Source organism: Saimiri boliviensis, chromosome 11, assembly GCF_048565385.1.
Source record: "Saimiri boliviensis isolate mSaiBol1 chromosome 11, mSaiBol1.pri, whole genome shotgun sequence".
Lineage (NCBI taxonomy): Eukaryota > Metazoa > Chordata > Mammalia > Primates > Cebidae > Saimiri > Saimiri boliviensis.
In genome coordinates, this window is record NC_133459.1 from 117,005,380 (window position 1) to 117,024,936 (window position 19,557).

A 19,557-nucleotide genomic window follows, 5' to 3' on the forward strand; every position below is an offset into this window, starting at 1 on the left:
CTATAAGGTTCATAAGAATAAGAGCTTAACACAGATATAATTGCTCTTCATAAGTTTATTGTCTATCTGAAAAATCCTTATAGAAAATTGTTTGGTTTAGCTCTCAGCAGCCCGCTCCTGAGCTCTGAGGAAGCTTGCCTTCTTTTGAGCTACCCGATCTTTCTTCTGAGCAAGGGACATTTTGGGGCGGTTCCACCTACAAAAGATAGGAATATATGTATGTTTAAACCATAACTGAAGAGAATAGAGAATATTTCAATAAAAATTTAATTTTAATAAAATTAATGTTAATAAAATTTTAATAGAGAATATTTAAGACTTTGCAATCAGATGGAGGTTAAATAATCTAAGTTCAAATACATTTACTCATGTATGATCTTAAGCTAACTTTCCCAAACCCCAACTTCTGTCATGTCCTACTAGTATAGGGCCAAAAGTCAAATAGAAGACATGTTAGATCCAGCAGCCCCCACTTCTAGGTATTTGCCCAAAGTTTTGAAATCAGGAAGAGATCAGCACTCCCATGTTCACTGCAGCACTATATATTAATAGCAACAGATAAATGGATAAAGAAAATGTGGTATACATATACATAATAGAATATTACCCAGCTTTAAAAAAGAGGGAAATTCTGTCATTTGTGAGAGAAACAGAAGTGGAGAACATTGTGCTTAGTGAAATAAGCCAGGCACAAAAAAAAAAAAAACAAATACTTCATATTCTCACTTGTATGTAGAATCTAAAACAATGGAACTCCTAAGAAGCAGTGTAGAATGGTGGTTGCAAAGAGTGTAGGCTGGTGTGTGCAAAGAATGGACAGATGATAGCCGAAAACATGAAAGATCAACAAAAAGCAACTTTTTGTTAACCAATAAAAAATACAGTAACCAGTACTGAGACTGTACTAGGATAGAAAGGGCCACCTCAGTAGCGTCTGAGGCCAACACATTTCTATCACCACAATTACTTTCGCAAACCTGGTTCCCTTCGCTTCTGCCACATCATGCAGAGCTAGTGATCGAGTTTGCACAGCTATGCCACCGGAGAACCACTCCCAACCTGTTTTCTTGTAAAGACCAAAAAGAAAAAATACCTCTTCTTCTTAACTTCTTTCTTGGGCTTCTTTTCATAGACTGGATTCTCTCGTATAGCAGCATGAGCTTTCTTATACATCTCCTCCATCTGAAACAAAGGAGAGGAAACAGTACGTGGTTTCATTTCATACGCCCTACTATATTAAGGTAATCATGACTTATTTTGTCCTTCTAAGCCAGATTCTCAAAAGGAACTAAAGTCAATGTTGGTAAACACTTTAATTTCTAAATGTAACTCACCTTTTTCTAACAAATTCCCGATTTCTGCCTTATGTAATGTGAACTATTGCTATTCATAAAACTCCATCTTATTCAAGAAAAAGTCAGGCCAGGTGTGTTGGCTCATGCCTGTAATCTCAAGCACTTTGGGAGTCCAAAGTGGGAGGATGACTTGAGCACAGGAGTTTGAGAGATCAACCTTGGCAATATGAGACCTGTTTCTACAAAAAAAATAATAATTAGCCAGGTGGCAATTATTAATGGCAGCATGCACCTGCAGTCCCAGCTACATTGAGTACAGGAGGTCAAGGCTGCAGTAGCACAATCACAGCTCACTGCACCCCAGCGTGGGTGACAGAATGAGACCTCATCTCTACCAACAAAGAAGAAAAAATTAGAAGGCTGGGCGCAGTGGCTCAAGTCTGTAATCCCAGCACTTTGGGAGGCCAAGGCGGACGGATCACGAGGTCAGGAGTTGGGAGACCAGCCTGACCAACATGGGAAAACCCCGTCTCTACGAAAAATATAAAAATTAGCCAGGTGTGGGGCCGTGTGCTTGTAATCCCAGCTACTCAGGAGGCTGAGGCAGGAGAATCGCTTGAACCCAGGAGGCAGAGGTTGTGGTAAGCCAAGAGTGCGCCACCGTATTCCAGTCTGGGCAAAAAATGAGACTCTGTCTCAAAAAAAAAAAAAAAAAAAAATTAGCAGGGCATGGTGGTGCACACCTCTAATTCCAGCTACCGTGGGAGGCTGAGAGGTGGGAAGATTGCTTGAGTCCAGAAGTTTGAAGTTCCCAGCCCGGGCAACAGAACAAGATCCACACACACACACACACACACACACACACACACAAAGACAAAGAAAAACCTGCATATACTTCTGAGAAATTCAGCCACGCTTGAGTCACTCTAAATCAAATTTTTGTCTTCAGAAACAAATACTGCACTTCTCATCTTAAATATTGTCTGGTCTAAAATCTTTCATTCAAGAACACATGCCAAAAGTATTAAGATGATGAACATACGGGACCAAGAGTCACAATACTGACATAGCTTAACTGAGATCAAAAACTGGACACAGGCCAACAAGAAAATTCATCCGTCATCCCACACTCCCCAGACTTTTTTTCCCATCTTTATCTCATAGGCCTTTTGAAGCAATTCCCAGCATTATGTACCAAAAACCTCTTCTGTCTTTGACTACTACCTATCCCTAGTATCTGGTGGTAATATAAGGCCTCTAGGACCAGAAAGAGGTTTGCAGTTTTCCTGAAAAGCCTCTAGAAAGCCAGAAAGAGGCCTAAAGTTTTCCTATAAGGCCTCTAGGACCACTAAGAGGTCTGAAGTTTTCCTGAAAAGCCAACCAATCAGATATGTTATTGGGCAATTTTTCATTTGCTTGTTTTTTGAGACGGAGTCTTGCTCTGTTGCCCAGGCTGGAGCATAGTAGCGTGATCCCCGCTCACTGCAAACTCCGCCTCCCAGGTTCAAGCAATCCTGCCTCAGCCTCCCGAGTAGCTGGGATTACGGGCGTGAGACACCACGCCCAACTAATTTTTGTATTTTTAGTAGAGACAGTGTTTCACCATGTTGGCCAAGCTGGTCTCGAACCCCTGACCTCAGGTAATCTGCCCACCTCAGCCTCCCAAGTGCTGGGATTACAGGCATGAACCACCACACCTGGACAAGGCAATTTTGTTCTAAAACTCACCAGGGGAAAAAAATACTGCAACTCTGAATACCTAAAAATTATAGCCCACTACAGACTATGTCACAGTAATCCAGGTCTCTAAAATTATTCATTAAATTTGGAGATATGATTACTACATGCACTTGCATAAAGCTTATTAATAAAGGAAAATAATGCAAAAATGCTCACTGAATTTGAAACCTCAACTACCTATATCCATTTTGAAATTTTAATCTTAGCACTCTATTATAGCTGTTCACTAACAAATACTTATTAAATCCATTTGATGACTTCATATATAATCATTCCACAAATCTAAGCAACCTAGTTCCTTCCAAGACATCAGACACGTAGCCATGTAGACATGTAGATAATGCCATGAATTCAGGCAAAGACCACTTCCTGTTGGAGACACATCAGATGTCTGCAGACGATTTCAGCAGGCACAGAGGAGGAGAGAGGCCACTGTAGATAGTTAATGAGCCAAGTGGAAAAATACATTAGCCAAAAAGTAGTCTAGCTGAAGGAAAGCATGTATACAGGAAGCCATTAGGAAATAAACATCTGGAAGCACAAATTGGGAGTCTGTAAAGTTCTGAGCAAGTATAACATGACTACATCAAGATATAGATTAGGAAGTAAATTTTGCAGAACAAGTAGGATCATGATCCAAAAGTCCATGACCTCTTTACCAGGATGAAGTCATAAGTAACAAAGAGATACAATACAGTAAAAATTAACAGGCACCTACATTACTGGTTAAAAAAAAAACAACTCTGGCCTAGGAAAAGGAAGGGGGAAAAAAATACCCAACTCTTCTTTTCCTAACTTAAACTTGTTTATTCAGCCTTACACTGTGTCCAAAGCACAGAAATAACAGAAAGTGGTCATTTCCCAACTACAACTCTGGTTTTTAAAAATCTTTCTAGCCATAGCTATGCCAAAATAGAAGCTACTACACAGTAACAAAAAAGAACCGGGGTCAGGCACGATGGCTCTCATCTGTAAGCCCAGCACTTTGGGACTCGTTGCAAACACGGCTCCCCTCATTGCTATAACACCATGTAGACTCAGTGACCAAATCTCCTTTCCTGTGTACGTATCTGAGATAACTGCAAAGTCCAGAACAGAGCACATATATGCTATGAAGAGCTTTCCTCTCCCATGGTATCAAAATTAGTGAAGTTTATTATCTAACACCTCCTATCAAACAAAGCAGATTACAACTATGACTATAGGAATGACATCTACAAATATAGACCAGCCAAAGCATAAAAGGTAGCCAAATCTTCAGAAGCTTAAAATCCCCCATATTTGAGCATCTAAAAGATTACTAAAAGCATGTTGACAAGTTTGGCTCGGCACTAATCTGAAACAAATTTATATAATATTACCTCCCCCCAAAACAAGTAATAAACCTATTTCTATAAATTAACCAATATAGGCATTTTTTAGGTAAATGGTTTACCATGTCTGGAGTTACACTGTTCTTTATGTATTGAGAGAACTGTTTCTTGTAAGCATCTTCATCTTCTTCCATTAAGTAGCGCATGTAATCTGCAACATTCTGGCCCATGATGTGCTTCCGGTGTACTTCTGCATTAAATTCCTTGCTTTCAGAATCATAACCAGGGAATCGCTTGGTACTGAAATAAAGTTATTCATATTTTAGTATAGACTCATCTCATTTAGTTTACTACTAATTTACTTCAGTAGCTGCCATCAGTCCCGTCTTGAAACAATTATTGCATCACATGCAACCAAAGGACCAATTACTGACTGCTCAGTTAGTGGGATATCATCATTCAGCAGCTCATCTCTGAATTCCAGGACAGAAAACAAATTCATGCTAAAAACACCTTTAAAAGCCACAACCAAGGCTTTCTACCACTACAAAATTAGTTATTCAGCATATCAGCACAGGAAGGAGCTTCAAAACTTATCTCCTAAATCCTTTAATTTTCAGTGGATACATGGGAATAAGTGATTTGTCCCAGATCACAGTTAATGAAATTGTCAAGTAAGAATGCTCTTGATATACTTGCCCCCACCCACCTCCACATCATAAAAGCAGAATTTTAGTTAGGTTGTTATTTTTAGGCTTACCAAAAATTATTATTTCTTGGTTGTTAAAATCACCAAATGCAAAAAGATTCCTAAGAAGTTAATAAATCAAGATGCGTGGACTCAACAAAAAAAAAAATCATTAACTCAAACCAATGGAACCACAAATTAACCTACTTAACTTCCCAAAATGGCCTACAATCTTATTCCTGGTTGCAGGTTTAGAAATCTTTCATAAGCCTTTTCCTCAAACTCCTTATAAAATTCTAGATCTACCTTTTTGCCTAATACAGTAAATTTTTATTCTGAATGAAAAAAGTACATGGGGAAAGGATGGAGTTGCTCGTTTCTAATAAAAATTAAGTCATATGCAAAAGGTAGTGGTTTCAATCCCATCTCTTTCACTAACTGGCTCAAAAAACTTGGACAAATAATTGTAAGCCTCAGACTCTTAATTTATAAAATGGGCTATAATTCCTTCCTGCCTTAACAGGTTCATCCTGCATGGTACCTATCACACAGCAGAAATTTAATGAATGATAGCTACTTCAATTTGGTTATTTCCAAAGTACAACCAGTTAAAAACAGAGAAGTACCAGAGTCTAGGCACCAAGGTCTTTAATAGTATTCTTACCTATGAGGGATAGACAAGCCTCCATCCACAGCTCCCTTCAGGGCACCAAAAACTTTATTGCCAGTGGTAGTTCTGGCAAGGCCTGCATCCAAATAGCAGGTAAAGGCACCTGGCTGATCATCAATGCTTTCCACATTGTATTCATCACCAGTCACCTCCACTTGGCCTTCATAGATCTTGTCCATTCCAAACCTATTGAGAAGCTTTTAAAGAAACCAGTGTAAATGCCCGTTCGAATTATTCAAACTGCTCTAAAATTAAAACAGTTTATGTCATAACCATAAGGACCACTGACATGTAAAAAAAATTTTCCTTCCACACCTACCCCTTTCACCAGATCCACTTGGTCATAAATTTTTAAATGCCATTAAAAAAACTTAAGACATTCAATTTCATCTGAAACAATTGTGTCTTATGACTTCCGCATCTGCTACATGTTGACATTTAACTTACATAGCAATCAATGAGAATGCATAAATTTGATTGTTATACTTACTCAAGGGAGGTAATCTCCACATTTATCCAGTCATATTTGTTTAGAATAATTCATCAATTAAATATTCGATTCCGTAACATGTAGTTTAACTTAATCTGGAATAAAATTTTAGGGGTAGAATCCTGGGCAAAAAAAACATCTTTTGTAGCTCTATTCTCCAACTACACTATGCTAGCTCACGCCACTCGTCTGCTGGTACAGTCACCTAGCTGTTATTCCACAAGTAATTAGCCTTTGCACCAAATTGTTCTCATATATCATGACAACGATCCCTCCACTCAAACACGTTTATAACCGATGATGTGGGTGGGCTGTGTCAACCTTGATGCATATGCTTAATAATTCCATTGCAAAAAAAGTCAGAAACTGAGATAATAAAAATAAGGCAAAAATCTCATCTTCATCTACCAGCAAAATAAAGCATATACAGGAAACACTGCCACCCAGATGGAAAAATGTTTAAAACAAAAATGTATCTTCCCATCAATGACCACTCTCCAAAACACTAAGATTCTCAATTTTTTTTTTTGAGACAGAGTTTCACTCTTGTTGCCCAGGCTGGAGTGCAATGGCGCAATCTCGGCTCACTGCAACCTCCGTCTCCTGGGTTCAAGCGATTCTTCTGTCTCAGCCTACAGCCTACCCAGTAGCTGGGATTACAGGTGCCTGCCACCACACCCGGCTAATTTTTTGTATTTTTAGTAGAGACGGGGCTTCACCATGTTGGCTGGATGGTTTCAAATCCTGACCTCAAGTGGTCCACCCACCTTGGCCTCCCAAAGAGCTGGGATTACAGGCATGGTACATACTATCAAAATACAGATTCCAGAGGGTCTAGAGTGGAGCTCCCACAGATCTGTGTTTTCAGTGTCTGCCAATATTCAGAAGATGTATATCTGAGTAGCATAGGTCTTCATTGTCCAATTAAGTAGTCACTAGCTACAAGTGGATTTTCAAATTCAAGTTTACATACTGCTGGAACTCAATAGCTGCAGGTCGCTAGTGGCAAAACCACTGGACAGCAAATTACAGATTTGTGTCATTGCAGAAAAGTTTTTTTGGAAAGAGCTGACCTAGACAGATGCATAAACAGTGCAGAAAACTGGAAGCAGGCACTCTCCTGAAGCACAACTGAGGCTATCTTATCCATGTGCAAACATCTTGTAGAAAACTCTCCAAGCAATGAACCATGAACTACATCAATAAAAGTCATCTTGTACATACCCTGCGGGCCAGCAGCAGGCCAGTACAATAAGCTGCAGCATAATTTGTCAGGCCAACCTTCACACCATATTTTGGCAGTTCGTGTGCATATGCTGCGCAGACTATCATATCCCCCTCTATACGGGCATAAGCAATCTACAGTAAGAGAAAAACTAGGTTAGTAATCTGTTGCTTTCACTGTCTCATTATGTCTTCATTTCTTTTCAAAGGAATAAAAAAAAAAAATCAACGGATATAGATGTGCATCACTTAAAATGCTGAAAACTCTTAGCTGGGTTACTGGTAAATTAGAGGTACTTAAAAAGTCACAGAGGAATATCCAATTATTTCAACCATCTTTTGAACTAAACATAACAAGTTCAATGAAATCTCAGGAACATAATGTTTAGTTACCTGAACCTGGTCACAGAGGAAGACACTGCCTTCACAATAAACTAATTTACCCAGAAAACTTATGCCTACCCGCTACAAAATATCGATAAATCTTAACTCTCAGAATTTTTCCTAATTGTAAAAGCCACGATTTTAGCTTACAGAATCCAGTGAGAATGCTCTTGCTACAAGAGCAAACACTCACCTCCTAAAGGCCTTTCATGCAGGAGCCACCTTTGTACATTTTATTAAAACCTGTTTCAGGCCAGGTGTGGTGGCTCATGCCTGTAATTCCAGCTCTTTGGGAGGCCAAGGCAGGCGAATCACCTGAGGTCTGGAGTTAGAGACCAGCCTGGCCAACATGGTGAAGCCCCATCTCAAAAAAAAACAAAAACAAAAAAACAAACCTATTTCAAACAATAACCAGAATAATCTTAAAGCCCTGTTTAACTCACAACTACCTCTTCAGTGGTTGAGTAGCATATAAGGCCATATAGGAAAAATCAGGACAAACCCAATTCTTCTACTGGAATTGGGATGGGCAAGAACTTCTTACTTGCGTCTAATCTCCCCACCCACACACACCTAAAATAGGTTTCAGTCTTTCTCTGTCGCCCAAGTTGGAGGGCAGTGGTGTGAGCTCAGTTCACTGCACCCTCAACTTTGGGGCTCAAACAATCCTCTGACTGAGTAGCTGGGGCTACAGGTATGCCCCACCATGCCCAGCTAACTTTTTTATAGTTTTTGTGAAGACAAACTCACTATATGGCCCAGGCTGATCTCAAAACTCCTGACTCAAGCAATCTTCCCAAAGTGTGCTGGGATTACAGGCATGAGCCACCACGCCCAACCAAGTGTGTTTTTAAAGTACCAATTTCCCAGGCTCCAATTCTAGACCTACTAAAAGGAAAATAATTCACTGAATGCTTTTGGAGGTGCTAGACAGCCCTTTTAACACATACACCATGTGCTTTGCTTCCCAAGCACCATTTATTGCAGTGAAAAAAAGGGGAATGCTTGTGTCTAGAATACAACTTACCTGACAAATGATATCTCTGTTTGTTACACGAACTATCATCCTGTATTTGGGTGTGTTGTATTTATTTTTATCCTGTATCACCAAGCGTTTCCGAGCATAGTAATCAGTTTTACCCTCTAAAAAAAAAATATATATATATATATATATATATATTTTAGAAAGATATTCTACTGCAAAGCAGATAAATATTGTAAAAACAAAAAGATGACAGTACCTCGTCGTCTTCTAAATTTCACTTGGTATCTCTTAAAGTATGCCTTATTCTTAACAACTTTAACAAACCCCTTAAAGAAAAAAGAATGTTATTAAAACTTTGATAATGTCTTAGCCTGTGATACTTTTGACATGAATTAACCATGTAACAAAATAACACTTGAACTTCCAGAGCAGAAACAGACAATTGTCACTTGTAGAATCCCATGTTTCACAAGCGACTAGTCAAGATTACTTTTCCCCTATTTTCCATGTCACGGACTGACAGTTTTATAAAACACAATAAAAGTGAATCATTAGAGAAATACAGAATAAAAGAAACAGGCATACAAAATGCAGGCCCCAATTTATTACATTTAATAGGCATAAAATAGTTACATTGCTTCCACAAGTTTTTAAACGCTCTCAGTCTCTGTACTTGTTTCTTCGAGGAGCAGCACCAATAACTGTGTCAAACTTTTGCGAATCACTGCTCTAGACAAGTCAGTGGTACCAAACGTCAGTCCCACTTCCAAAACCTAGCCTCACATAACTACATACCTCTCTCTCGTCCCACGTATGTTTTTCAAAAGCCTAAATTACCTGCCACAAAGCTTAAATGGGCAAGAAGAGCACATTCATCAATAATTCCTCACTAAAACAGCACTGTTCCCCCACCAGCTAAAGCAACATTTCATTCCACCTTTGGGGTCCTACCCCAATAATTAAAAACTGATCCGGCGACGGACTCTAGAACAGGCAGGAGGCACATATTCCACGTTAAAGGAGCTTCCGGGGCCCAGGGACACCTCCGCCTCCAAGCGCCACTGACAATTCTAGCTTAGAAGCCACTTGCTCGGCCCACGGGCACAGGCTTCCTAAAAAGCTGCCGGCTCCGACGTTCTCCCGGAAAACCCAAGAAGTACCCGATACTCCGAGGTCGAGCGGGGCCCGAGGACCTGCAGCCCGACTCCCTTCCGGCGTGAGGTCGATTGCCTGCGACCTCTCCCGCCCGGCCGCTTGCCAGTGCCCCCTCATACTAGCCAGCAGTGTCCCCCACGCAGGCTGCCTGCTAAACTAACTTCTTCTCCCCAACCCGCCGACTAAGCTCACGCTACCCTTCTTCGCAAACCCCTCCCCCGCAAGTTCGCGCACCGGGCGGCAGCCATTAAGGCCACGCTGGGAGCTGCAGCCAGACCAAGTCAGAGCCAGCAATCTAACGCCATCCGGTCCCTGCGACACACGAGACGGGCCCTAGGCTGACATGCGGGCGAGAAAAGGGAACCTCCGTGCATCTAGAGTCCCGAGATCGAAGCATCCACTCACCATCCTGCGGAACAGAGACCCGCGTCCGCGGCTCGACACAGACCTGCAGGCCCAGCAGCGCTAGGGGGGGGAAAAGGACCACAGCCCTTGCGCAGGCGCAGTATGTAACGCCGACTGTCACGTAAGTGACGTGTGGAAGAGAGAGCGTGTCCGCCACAAGACGTTTTGTGTTCCGCCCCCTGCTGGCAGGAGGGTCAATACCTGTCTGCCTTGTCACAAGCTCTCAAGGTTCCAACGCTCTGGGCACAAGATTGCCTAGGATCCGGGTCGTGAAGAGGAGCAGAGAGGATTACTGGAGGCTTTCACTTTCTTTGCTACTGCGTTTTTTGTTGTTGTTTTCATAACAAACATATTTTACTTTCCTAAGCAGAAGAAAAAAAGTTAAATAGGACAAGTTTGCTTGGGAGCCCTCTTGCCCTCTCTGGGCTATTCATCCTGGTCCAAGAGCACAGGGGACCCACCCTCCCACCTCACACCCAAGGCGCCTTCCCTGAGAGCCCCAAGCTTTTTATCAGCTTCAGCCAACCATAGACTGTCAACTTTCTGAGGGTGGGCCCTGATGTCAGGTCCACCTCTGTCTCTCCAGCACCTAGCAGGGTATCAGCTTCTCACCCTCCAAGCTGGGAGAAGGGACTGCCAACCAGGGTGACAGGGTTAAATGACTCCAAAACACTGCCTCTAGAATAAATCAGAATTATAATGCCAATTACCTTTGATTCCACCTTGTAATTCCTTATATAATAGGAAAAATAAAGAGAGTCCACTACGGCAGATGTCAACAGAGCTCTAGAAAAGAAAACTTAAAACACTTCTCACAGGAAGTGTGATTCTATTTTCGCAAAACTGCCTTTAAAAGTGTAAAGAAAGAGGTATTCAATTGGTATTTGTAGAAAATGTTTAAAAACCTTCATTTTGGTGGATGATCAAGTTATTAGCCTACCAAAGGTATTGCATGTCTTGGTCAGGCCCTGCTTACATTGGAGGCAGAAGCATCAGGAAGGAAACAGGCCCACTCCTAAGTTTTGCATGTTTTAAGGCAAGGGTTCATAGGAAGACCCACATACAATTCATCTGAATATTTAGAAGTCATGAAGCAAGCTGGATGTGGTGGGTCATGCTTGTAATCCCAGCACTTTGGGAGGCCAAGGCAGAAAGATCACTTAAACCTAGGAGTTCGAGACCAGCCTGGGAAACATAGTGAGACCCTGTCTCTATAAAAAATAAAATGAAATAAAATGTTATGAAACAAATAACATGTTAAATTAAATATACTTTATCTTCCTTATCCTCCTCCTTCTTACCTTATAAATCCATAACAGCAAAATAAAAAATATGTATACCCATTTCCCTTGGTCACCACCGGGGTTTGTGGCTAGCATGGCTGGCTCAGCCAGCGCAGTTGGTGACACCAGGAGCTACGGGTAATTGTCCGGCACCCTCAGCCAACAGCACCTTATTCAAGTGGTAAAAGTTAAAAATCACTAACAGTGGGATGGATTAACATTAAAGGTTTACACCTGTAATTCCAACATTTTGGGAGGCTGAGCCAGGAGGATCACTTCAGCCCAGGAGTTCGAGACCAGCCTGGTCACAAAAGAAGATCCCTGTCTCTACAAAATAAAAAAAAAAAAAAAGGAAAGAAAAAATAAATTCAAATTACATACCTCCTGAGGCACTGAGAAGAATATAAAAGCATTTCCTACATCATCTCATCTAAAATAGTATCAACCAAATTACAATCTAATATGTACCAACCAAATCTAATCATGATAAAACTACACATAAACCCAGGTTTCCATAATTCTACAAAGTACCTGGCCTGTACTCTTCAAAAATGGCAAGATCATGAAAGATAAGGAAAACCTAAACAATATTCCAGACTGAAAGAGACCAAAGTGACATGACAACTGTATGCAGTGTGTGATTCCATATTGCATCCTGGACAAGAAAGGAAAAAGGGAACTAAGAAGGCTTTGTATTCATTTTGTTCAAAGTATATTATCAGAACAATCAGTGAAATCCGACTGGAGTCTGGATTAGGTGATAGTAATGAATCAGTGTTAAATTCTGATTTTCATAGGTAGACTGGTTATAAGTGAGAGCCTTTTTTTTTTTTTTTTAGATAATACACACTGAACTGTTTTGGAGTAGTGGGCATCATTTCTGCAACTTAGACTCAGTAAATGACTTAGGAAAAAATTAATATGTGTATATACACATACATATATGTGCATCTAAAGAGAGATTAATAAGGCAAAAATGTGTTAAAATGGTGACAGTGAAGAACTTGGGAGAAGGGTATATGGCAATTCTTTGTACGGTTCTTACCCAATCAATGGTTTTGAAATTATTTCAAAATAAAAAATAAAACACTGGCTGGGCGCCTTGGCTCACACTTGTAATCCCAGGACTTTGGGAGGCCTAAACAGGTGGATCACTTGCAGCCAGGAGTTGGAGACCAGCCTGGACAACATAACGACTCCCCATCTCTATAAAAAATACAAAAATTGGCCGGGCGCAGTGGCTCACGCCTGTAATCCCAGCACTTTGGGAGGCCAAGGCGGGTGGATCACGAGGTCAAGAGATTGAGACCATCCTGGTCAACATGGTGAAACCCCGTCTCTACTGAAAAATACAAAAATCAGCTGGGCATGGTGGTGCGTGCCTGTAATCCCAGCTACTCAGGAGGCTGAGGCAGGAGAATTGCCTGAACCCAGGAGGCGGAGGTTGCGGTGGGCCGAGATCGCACCATTGCACTCCAGCCTGGGTAACAAGAGTGAAACTCTGTCTAAAAAAAAAAAAAAAAAAAAAAATGTATCTGTTTGTGGTGGTGTGCCTGTGTTCCCAGCTACTTGGTGGGAGACTGAGGCGGGAGGATCACATGAGCCCAGGAGGCAGAGATTACAGTGAGTCATGATCTTACTGCACTACAGCCTGGGTGACAGAGCAAGACCCTGTCTCAAAAAACCTAAACATTAATTCCTGCTAGAATGGAAGCTATTTATTACTTATTATTCCTGCTAGAATATGGCTTTTATTATTTGAAATGAAAGTGAACTCAGTTTCATCAAATATGTCAAACATACATTACAAATAGAAAATAAATCAGCAGCTGTCTTTGCTCTCTACCATGTGAGGACACACGGAGGAGTCAGCAGTCTGCAGCCTGGAAGAGCCCCTCACCAGAACTGAACCATGCAGGCACCCTGATCTCGGACTTAGAGGTTCCTGGAACTGGTGAGAAATAAATGTCTGTTTATAAGGTTTCCTTAAAAATCAGCAATTTTGGCCGGGCGCGATGGCTCAAGCCTGTAATCCCAGCACTTTGGGAGGCCGAGGCAGGTGGATCACGAGGTCAAGAGATCGAGACCATCCTGGTCAACATGGTGAAACCCCGTCTCTACTAAAAATACAAAAAAATTAGCTGGGCATGGTGGCACGTGCCTGTAATCCCAGCTACTCAGGAGGCTGAGGCAGGAGAATTGCCTGAACCCAGGAGGCAGAGGTTGCGGTGAGCCGAGATCGCGCCATTGCACTCCAGCCTGGGTAACGAGCGAAACTCCGTCTCAAAAAAAAAAAAAAAAATCAGCAATTTTTAGTTCTGGCAGTGATGACTTAGTTGATGTTTTAATACAAATATGGGAAAAGATTTCTAAGATATTAACTATATAGTATGATTTTGAGGTGCCTACATACTGCTCTAATTAGCTGGTTATGTATTGAAACCAGCAACTTTCTTTTTTTTTTTTTTTTTTTTTTTGAGACGGAGTTTCGCTCTTGTTACCCAGGCCGGAGTGCAGTGGCGCGATCTCGGCTCACCGCAACCTCCGCCTCCTGGGTTCAGGCAATTCTCCTGCCTCAGCCTCCTGAGTAGCTGGGATTACAGGCACGCGCCACCATGCCCAGCTAATTTTTTGTATTTTTAGTAGAGACGGGGTTTCACCATGTTGACCAGGATGGTCTCGATCTCTTGACCTCGTGATCCACCCGCCTCGGCCTCCCGAAGTGCTGGGATTACAGGCTTGAGCCACCGCGCCCGGCTTTTTTTTTTTTTTTTTTTTTTAAGACTGAGTCTTGCACTGTCACCCGGGCTCAAGTACAATGGCGAGATCTCAGCTCATTGCAGCCTCTGCCGCCCCAGGTTCAAGTGATTCTCCTGCTTCAACCTCCTGAGTAGCTAGGATTACAGGTGCCCACTACCACACCTGGCTAATTTTTTGTATTTTTAGTAGAGGCGGGTTTCACTATGTTTGCCAGGCTGGTCTTGAACTCCTGACCTTGTGATCCACCCGCCTTGGCCCCCCGGCAAAGTGCTGGGATTACAGGCATGAGACACCGTGCCCGGCTGATCAAAGAACAACTTAATACAAAGTTTCAGTTAGTAGGAGTAAGTCTAAGAGATGCATTGTATGATGACCATAGTTAATAACACTGTACTGTATTCTTGAAAACTGCTAAGAAAGATTTTAAGCATTGAAATCTTATCACTTAATAGATTTTAAGTGTTCTCATCACAATAAAATGATAAGTATGTGAGATAATGGGTATATTAGTTACCTCTATTTAGCCATATCACAGTTTACATATATTTTGCAACATTTTGTACACGATAAATGTATCTAATATTTATTTGTCAATCGTGATATTTTTAAAATATCATATTATTTACAAAATTTTTTTGTAATTGGCTTTTGCTTTACATGAGCGTGTATAGGGCCAACTACTTTACAGTTGACTCTTTTTTATAGATCTAAATCTAGTGGAAAATATTTGAAACTTTTTCTGATACAGGTTCTTACTCTATTGCCCAGGCTGGAGTGCAGTGGCATGATCCTGGCTCACTGCAACCTTGAACTACTGGACTGAAGGAATCCTCCCACCTCACCCTCCTGAGCAGCTAGAACTATGGGCACTTGCCACCAAATCTCACCAATTTTTTGTTTTAAGAGACAGTTTTACTATGTTGCCCAGGCTGGTCTGAAACTCCTGGCCTCAAATAAGTCTCCTATCTCAGCTTCCCAAAGCACTGGGATTAAGGTGTGAGTCACCTTGCCCAGCTGAAACATTGTTGCTTATTTTAAGACAGGGTCTTACGGTCTCCCAGGCTATAGTACAGTGGCTCAATCAGAGCTCACTGCAGCCTCGAACTCCTGGCTGTACGCAAATGATTCCCCCCTACCTCAGCCTCTGGAGTAGCTAGGACCACAGGCACATACCACCATGCCCAGCTAATTTAAAAAATTTTTGTTGCAACAGAATGTTGCTATGTTGCCCACGCTGGTCTCGAACTCTGGGCTCAAGTGATCCTCCAGCCTTTGGCTGCTCAAATTGCTGGGAGTACAGGTGTAAGCCCCTTCACCCCACTGAAACATTTTAAAAACTGTACTTTTACCTAGGAAAAATTAGCCAAAGAAAGAGTAAATTTTGTTTCTTTTTTAAAAAAATGTGTAAATCTATGGTTTTTAATGGGACTGAAAGTCAGCAAAATATCAATGACAATTATGATTATGTCTGGGTGTTCTGCTGATAGGCTATTGATATTTGGATGACTAATAAAATAAAGACATATACTATTCATAAATTATAATATATATATTCATAAAATTCCTTTTCGTGTCTTCATTTCAGGCAAGTTTCTATGTTGCTATCATTATTAAGATATCACATAATTTGTATTCTACAGATAGTAATATCAAATTAGGTAATGTTTCATGGGTCATTGTTATTCTTTTTTTTTTTTTGGAAGAGATGTGGTTTTGCTTTGTTGCCTAGGCTGGTCTCAAACTCCTGGGCTCAAGTGACCCATCTGCCTTGGCCTCCCAAAGTGCTGGATTACAGGAGTGAACCACGGAGCCCAGCCCATTGTCATTCTTAGTTTTATTATCTTCAATTTGGAGAAATTTTGTTCTGCTGCAGCAAGAGAAACTGAAATTTTAAATAAAATTCTCTTTTTTTTTTTTTTTTTTTTTTTTGAGACAGTTTCGCTCTTGTTACCCTGGCTGGAGTGCAATGGCGCGATCTCGGCTCACCGCAACCTCCGCCTCCTGGGTTCAGGCAATTCTCCTGCCTCAGCCTCCTGAGTAGCTGGGATTATAGGCACGCACCACCATGCCCAGCTAATTTTTTGTATTTTTAGTAGAGACGGGGTTTCACCATGTTGACCAGGTTGGTCTCGATCTCTCAACCTCGTGATCCACCCGCCTCGGCCTCCCAAAGTGCTGGGATTACAGGCTTGAGCCACCGTGCCTGGCCTTAAATAAAATTCTTAAGCAATACTTAGATTTTTTAGAAATGAACCATGATTTTTACATATCACATTTAAACAATGTGATCACATGATCATTCTTTTCACAGAAACTATTACTACATATTTTAATATTGTCATGTAAATCACTGTCACTTTGATTGGCTATTTTCACTGTCTTTTTTTTTTTTTTTTTTTTTTTGAGACGGAGTTTCGCTCTTGTTAGCCAGGCTGGAGTGCAATGGCACGATCTCGGCTCACCGCAACCTCTGCCTCCTGGGTTCAGGCAATTCTCCTGCCTCAGCCTCCCGAGTAGCTGGGATTACAGGCACGTGCCACCATGCCCAGCTAATTCACTGTCTTTTTTTTTCGTCTTTTTTTTTTTTTTTAAAGACGGGGTTTCACCATGTTGGTCAGGCTGCTCTTGAACTCCTGACCTCAGGTGATCCGCCCGCCTTGGCCTCCAAAGTGCTTGCATTACAGGCATGAGCCACCATGCCCTGCCTGTTTTCACTGTCTGGTAGTTGTATCTACATCCGTGAAAATTTTGGTAAATTATTCTCCTTTCCAATATTCAATACTGGGGTTATAATAAAGAAAAACAAAACTAGCAGTATGTTGCTTGATTGTTCAAATGTCTTTTCAATTAGACTGTACACTAATTTATCAGGTTCAGAAAACAATATAAAAATTAGTTTTAGGTTTATTTTTACATAAGTGTTCTTCCTTACAGTTATATAAAGTTTTGTTTCCTCATTCTAACTCCCTTGTATTGAATTAGAATGTCACTTTTGTTGGTTTTCATTCAATTCAGAAAAAAATTCTCTAAACAATGTTAATTCTTTTATAATTTCAATTTATTTGAGTTTTTGAAGATTTGTATTAACTTTATTTTTTTTTTTCCTGAGACAGAATCTGGCTCGGTCTTCAGGCTGGAGTGCAGTCTCACTGCAACCTCCGTCTCCCGGGTTCAAGTGCTTATCCTGCCTCAGCCTCCTGAGTAGCTGGGACTACGGGCGTGCATCACCACGCCCAGCTAATTTTTGTGTTTTTAGTAGAGACAGGTTTTCACCATGTTGGCCAGGATGGTTTCAATCTGTTGACCTAATGATCCTCCTGCCTTGGCTGTTCAGAGTGCTGGGATTATGGGCGTGAGCTACCAAGCCTGACTGTATTAACATTATTAAAAGCAGGTTGGTGTGGCGGTTCATGCCTGTAGTTTCAGCACTTTGGGAGGCCAAGGCGGGCAGATCATGAGGTCAAGAGATCAAGACCATCCTGGCCAACCTGGTGAAACCCTGTCTCTATTTAAATATATATATATATATATATATATTTATATATATATATTCTAAAAGTTAGCTGAGCATGGTGGTGAGCACCTGTAGTCACAGCTTCTCAGGAAGCTGAAGCAAAGAATTGCTTGAACCAGGAAGGCAGAGGTGAGCTGAGATCGCGCCATTGCACTCCAGCTTGGCAACAGAGCAAGACTTTGTCTAAAAGAAAAAAAGAAAAGAAAAATTATTAAAAACAATCAAGGCTGGGTGTGGTGGCTCATGCCCATAACCCCAGCACTTTGGGAGACCAAGGCAGAAGGATAGCTTGAGTCCAGGAGTTCAAGACCAGCCTAAGCAACACAATGAGACCCCGTCTCTATACAAAATAGAAAAAATTAGCCCAGTATGGTGGTGAGGGCCTGCAGCCCCAGCTACAGGTGGGAGGATTGCATGAGTTCCCAGGAGGTCGAGGCTGCAGAGAGCCATGATAGCGCCACTACATTCCAGTCTGGGTGACAGAGTGAGACCCTGTCTTAAAAAATAAATAAATAAAAAGAGCAAGCAATGCTATATATCAAATAACTAGATAGTACAAACTCAAAAAAATTCATTTTTCTGCCTGGCCCCCTGATTTGCTCTTTACTTGAGCACCTTCTATTATTTCCCTTTACTCTTCTAGAGCATCTCATATCTTGTTTAAATCAAATCTATTTCAACATAATGAATGCCCCTGAAACCAGGAATTAGAACATAAAGACAAGCAAGAAAATGAATATGCTTTCTTTATTACTCATGGCAGGCTACTTAGTTATTCAGAATTCTTTGCATTCCCATTATCAGAAAGACAGGATTTAATAATTTGTTTTTTCTCTCTTAGGTAAAAAACTTTCCATTACTCAAATCTCCCTGCTCTCCAAAGTAGTCTCCATTTCAAATGTCAACTGCAGCACAACTCCAAAATCTTCATGACATTCAAACACAGTTGCCCTTTGTTTTCAGCTCACAGCGTGACAAATGAGAAGGAGCATACATATCCTTAGAGCCTAGAAGGTGTTGATTTCCAGGGCAGACGCTTAGAGTTTCTGGTCAGAACTGAGTACCAAGTCCTAAGGGACAAAGTGACAGAGGCAACCGTAACTGTGCATTGTTCATTGTTTTTGTTTTGTAGCTATTTGAGATGTAGTCTCGCTCTGTTGCCCAGGCTGAAGTGCAATGGCACAATCTCGGCTCACTGCAACCTCTACCTACCGGGTTCGAGCTATTCTCCTGCCTCAGCCTCCCGAGTAGCTGGGATTACAGGCGCCTGCCACCATACCTGGCCAATTTTTGTATTTTTAGTAGAGACAGGGTTTTACCATGTTGGCCGGGCTGGTCTTAAACTCCTGACCTCAGGTGATTCCCCTGCCTTGGCCTCCCAAAGTGGTGGGATTACAGGTGTGAGCCACCGTGTCCAGGCTGTAGCCATGTATTCTTTAAATTTACTTTTCTGTATGTTTGTGACATGAAAAGTTTTATAAAGTACAGGATCAGAGGAAGTTTCCCTTTTGCTTGGGTCAAAGGGAGGTACTTCATGGAAACTTCACACCCCACAAAGATCGCAGTGCCTAAGCTTCTCCCTGCTGGACTGCTGTGCTGGACTTTTTAATTTTTTTTAGACGGGGTTTCGCTCCATCACTCAGGCTGGAGT

At 41.4% G+C, this 19,557-nt stretch overlaps 2 protein-coding genes and 2 non-coding genes across 4 annotated transcripts in view; 1 reads left to right on the plus strand and 3 right to left on the minus strand.

Moving 5' to 3' along the window:
- Window positions 1–19,557, plus strand: part of DIPK1A (divergent protein kinase domain 1A) — a 197,273-nt gene that overhangs the window by 111,473 nt on the left and 66,243 nt on the right. The window lies entirely within an intron of this gene.
- On the minus strand, window positions 21–10,368 carry RPL5 (ribosomal protein L5). The gene is made up of 8 exons (XM_039460908.2): window positions 10,350–10,368; window positions 9,046–9,115; window positions 8,832–8,947; window positions 7,421–7,555; window positions 5,701–5,903; window positions 4,471–4,648; window positions 1,094–1,182; window positions 21–196 (listed from the first exon to the last, which is right to left on the minus strand). Exons 1-8 carry the CDS (start codon window positions 10,350–10,352, stop codon window positions 97–99), a joined length of 894 nt encoding a protein of 297 aa, XP_039316842.1. The 5' UTR covers window positions 10,353–10,368; the 3' UTR covers window positions 21–96.
- On the minus strand, window positions 898–1,030 carry LOC120360571 (small nucleolar RNA SNORA66). Its single transcript, XR_005577035.1, has one exon. It is a non-coding gene; the product is annotated as a small nucleolar RNA SNORA66 (small nucleolar RNA).
- On the minus strand, window positions 4,718–4,812 carry LOC120360570 (small nucleolar RNA SNORD21). The gene has a single exon (XR_005577034.1). It is a non-coding gene; the product is annotated as a small nucleolar RNA SNORD21 (small nucleolar RNA).